Here is a 4,223-nt window from a genome sequence, read left to right as displayed (position 1 = left end):
CTGCGCGCGCAGCGCATGCACATAGACTGTAGTAAACGCGGATATTTTGGGCGAAAGGATGACCGCACTTGCCATGGACTTGTCGTGTTAGAACTCGTCGTGAGACTACAGTAGTATGGACCAGTTATGTTGTCCAGAAAAGGGCTCATTCCTGAGGATTATGTGGTGACTCGCTTGGCGGAGGATGTGTTACAGCCCAAATATAAAACGAAACATCGTAAAGCGCGATTCGTTGCCAAGAACGGAACATGTAACGTTGCGCACACGAATATTCGCGAACAAGGACGGTTTCTACAAGACGTTTTCACCACCCTTGTAGATCTAAAATGGCTTCACACTCTTCTGATATTCACAATGTCCTTCCTGTGCAGCTGGCTTTTGTTTGGCATGATCTGGTGGCTCATCGCCTTCGCGCACGGAGACCTGGACGTGAAAGGTGACGACTTTGTGCCGTGCGTAACGGACATCCACTCGTTCTCCTCCGCTTTTCTGTTCTCCATCGAAGTCCAGGTGACCATCGGCTTTGGAGGACGGATGATCACGGAGGAATGCGTACCAGCCATCGTTATATTAATCATTCAGAACATAGTAGGTTTGGTGATCAATGCCATCATGTTAGGATGCATTTTCATGAAAACGGCGCAAGCAAACCGGCGAGCAGAAACGCTGATCTTCAGCAAACATGCGGTTATAACGGTCCGAAACAACAAGCTATGCTTCATGTTTCGCCTCGGAGACTTGAGGAAAAGCATGATCATCACTGCGACCGTCCACGTGCAGGTGGTGAGGAAAACCGTCACCAACGAAGGCGAACTGGTGCCACTGGACCAGATAGACATCCAAATGGACAACCCGGTGGGCACCAACAGCATCTTCCTGGTCTCTCCTCTCATTATCAGTCATGTTATTGATAAAAACAGCCCTCTCTATGATCTTTCTGCGGCTGATCTGCTCCATGAAGACATTGAGGTGATCGTCATACTGGAGGGGGTGGTGGAGACCACCGGTATCACCACACAAGCGCGGACCTCTTACCTGTCCGAGGAGATCTTGTGGGGGCACAGGTTCGTGCCCACGGTGTCTGAAGAAGATGGGATGTATGCTGTGGACTATTCTAAATTTGGAAACACGATTAAAGTGCCCACGCCGAGCTGCAGTGCGCGGACATTGGATATGGAGGGCGGGTTGGAGAGGTTTAAAGTGCAGGAATTCACCAGCAGCAATAGAGCATCAGTGAGAAGACGAATCAAAAACACCAAAGAAGAGTGAATTTGTTAATTTATCGTAATTTCTGGGTTCAATACATGTTAAGCTCAATCGACAGCATTTGTGGTATAATGTTGATTTCCACAAAAGATCTTTTCGGCTCGTCCCTCATTTATTAACAGCAAAAATGGAGGTTATAGTGAAGCACTAACATTGGAAGTGAATGGGGCCAATTTTGGAGGGTTTAAACAGAAATGTGAAGCTTATTACATTAATTCTGTTAAAATTCATGTATATTTCAGCTGTAAAACTGAATAAATCATAATTGTTACCGTCGTTTTAGGGTTTGTTGACATTATATCGTCATGGCTTGGACTGGCTTCATCCACTTCCGTTGTAAGTGCCTACTGGAACCAAGGAGGGACAATTCAAAAATAAATGTTACACTTACAACGGAAGTGGATGAAGCAATGGATGAGAATGAAAATTCTGTCGTAATTTTCTCACCCTCATGCCATCCCTAATATAACTTTCTTCTGCAGAACACAAACAAAGATTTTTAGAAGAATATCTCAGCTCTGTTGGCCTAAGTGAATGGGTACCAACATTTTCAAGCGCCAGAAAGTACAAAGTCATCATAAGGGATTGAGTGAGAAACAGACCAATATTGAAGTACTTTTTTTACTATAAATTCTCCTACCTACCCAGTAGGTGGCGATATGCATGAAGAATGTGAATCGCCAAAAACAATAGAATAATTTGAACGTGAAAGTGAAGATTAAGAGTAAAAAGGATTTAAATATTGATGTTTCTCACCCACATTAATTATATTGCTTCTAAAGTTATGGCTTAAACCACTGGAGTCATATGGATTAATTGTATGCTGCCTTTGTGCTTTTATTGTATGGACCTACAGAGCTGAAATATTCTTCTAAAAATCTTTGTTTGTGCTCTGCAGAAGAAAGGAATTCATACACATCTGAGATGTCATGAGGGTGAGAACATAATGACAGAATTTTCATTTTGGGGTATTTCTTTAACTTGTATTGAACCCTGCATGTTCCTCTAAAGTAAAGGAGGGACGAGTCGAAATTACATTTTGTGATAATCAGCATTATGCTGTCAATTGAGCTTAACATGTATTGAACCAGTAATATTCTTTTAATATATTTGTTTATGATGTATGTTTATGATGTATTGTTTATGATGTTATGATGTGTGTGCATTAAAACAAACTTTAGAGTTGGAATTTTCAGGTAGCGACGGTATTCACGATAGTTTAGATGGGTATAAAGATCTCTTAATGCAATATATGCACGTTTCAAAAACGCTCTCAGGGTATTGAGTGATACATATGCACATGGTTTGGAAAATGCATGACGTTTAATAAATCCCTGTTTTATGCTTTGCTATATAAATAAATCAGCCTATTTATTTGTGTTGGAAAACTGTTGTTTTGTTTTGTTTTTTGCATTTACATTTAACAAGTCGAATTAGTTACAATAATGTCTAATTATTCGGGTTTGGGATGTTGTCATGGTGACAAATTTACGAGTCTTACACTGGCTTAGAGCATACCTCATTGAATATGAATTACTAAACGTTGTCAGGGATTCGAATTTACTGCGTATATTAATAGACACGTGCGGGCGTGCACTGTAATTGAGAAACATTGCCACCTTGTGGTCATACAGCGGTAGTGCAGGACGTTGCCCTGAACTGTATGATGTCAACACAGATATAAACGCTCAGGCGCATTCTCCTTTCCCAACTTTATATGCAGAGATTAGGCTAATTTTCTGGAAAACTATAAACACTGTGTGACTTTGATACTATAAAATTGCTCTGTTTGTTTTGTGCGGCCCCTCCAGTCCGACACAACAACATAAACTCAACCAATGAGGCGTGAGTTTGGGCGGGATAAGCTGTTTGTTCGATCAGCAGCAGATGGGGTGTTCGAAAGAGCTGTTTGAAAACAATAACTGCATCCGAATTCGCGTACTTTCACTGTGTACTGCATTGAAGAAGGACATACCTCTTTGCCAAGTAGTATGAGTAGATTTCGGTCATTATTAATTACACCTTGTCATGGATAGCTTACCTTCTGAATATTAATTGGCACATACTGGCGTTGCCTGGAAACCTTCCTGAAGCGTCTGGTAAAATAACGTCATTAATATTTATGAGCTAAACAATCGTCACAGAGTTCGTAAATTCACGTCAGCCATGTTTAAACGCGTAGTAATGGGGAAACACTGTCACCTTGTGGCCATACTGAGGTAAAGCATGTTGACCCAAATGTTAAAGCTCCAAATCTATATCAATACATTGGGGAATGTTTTTATTTTACCTTCCGAATTGTTTCAGTAATAATTAAGTAAGGACACTGATTCTTGAGACATGGGACAAAACAGGCTGTAATATTTAAAAAATAAAACTTTGTGCTCAGACAAATTAAACTACATGTATCTAACATGTACTAAGCTACTGAGCTATGCTTTGATACAACCTCCCAACTTTTCTCTTTTTTATCAAAATGTGCTTTTTACTTTGCCATCACTTATTTTGTGTCAACACCATCAGACACCAAAAACATACTCACATTATGCTAGACCTTTAAGAAGTATAGAAAACATAAATTTTCACCAAGGCTGACAGAGGCCACAAAAAAGTTACTATCAATATGTATATATTTTATATAGATATCCATCTGTGTTTTTTAATTGGGCTGTTTAATAGAATTTTAACTTTAACAGCATTCAAGATGTTTTTAAGATTTGAAAACTGTTAGGAGACAGATTACATTTTCACATATGACCAACAATTCCTCAACAAATATGAAATATCATAATGAAATATTATCAAAATATTCATCTGACGGAGGTGACGTAAACCTGACAGAGTTGACACATATCTGACGGTGGTGATGAAAACCTGAATTTGTAGACATTTTAACTATCAGATACATTGAATCAATCAATTACTGCATTAAAATAAACACAACAGTGAGTATGTTA

General features: G+C 39.5%; 1 protein-coding gene across 1 annotated transcript; it reads left to right on the top strand.

The window, feature by feature from the left end:
• LOC127640171 (ATP-sensitive inward rectifier potassium channel 11-like) lies at window positions 1-2,646 on the top strand. Its single transcript, XM_052122595.1, has one exon. It carries the CDS (start codon window positions 127-129, stop codon window positions 1,267-1,269), a length of 1,143 nt encoding a protein of 380 aa, XP_051978555.1. The 5' UTR covers window positions 1-126; the 3' UTR covers window positions 1,270-2,646.
• The last annotated feature ends 1,577 nt before the right edge of the window (window positions 2,647-4,223 follow it).

The sequence above is a fragment of the Xyrauchen texanus genome, chromosome 49 (assembly GCF_025860055.1).
Source record: "Xyrauchen texanus isolate HMW12.3.18 chromosome 49, RBS_HiC_50CHRs, whole genome shotgun sequence".
Lineage (NCBI taxonomy): Eukaryota > Metazoa > Chordata > Actinopteri > Cypriniformes > Catostomidae > Xyrauchen > Xyrauchen texanus.
This window is presented reverse-complemented; position numbering and strand designations above follow the sequence as displayed.

What these genes read in the sequence shown, in the direction of transcription:
- LOC127640171 (XM_052122595.1), top strand. Translation starts at nt 127, where the DNA reads ATGTTGTCCAGAAAAGGGCTCATTCCTGAGGATTATGTGGTGACTCGC.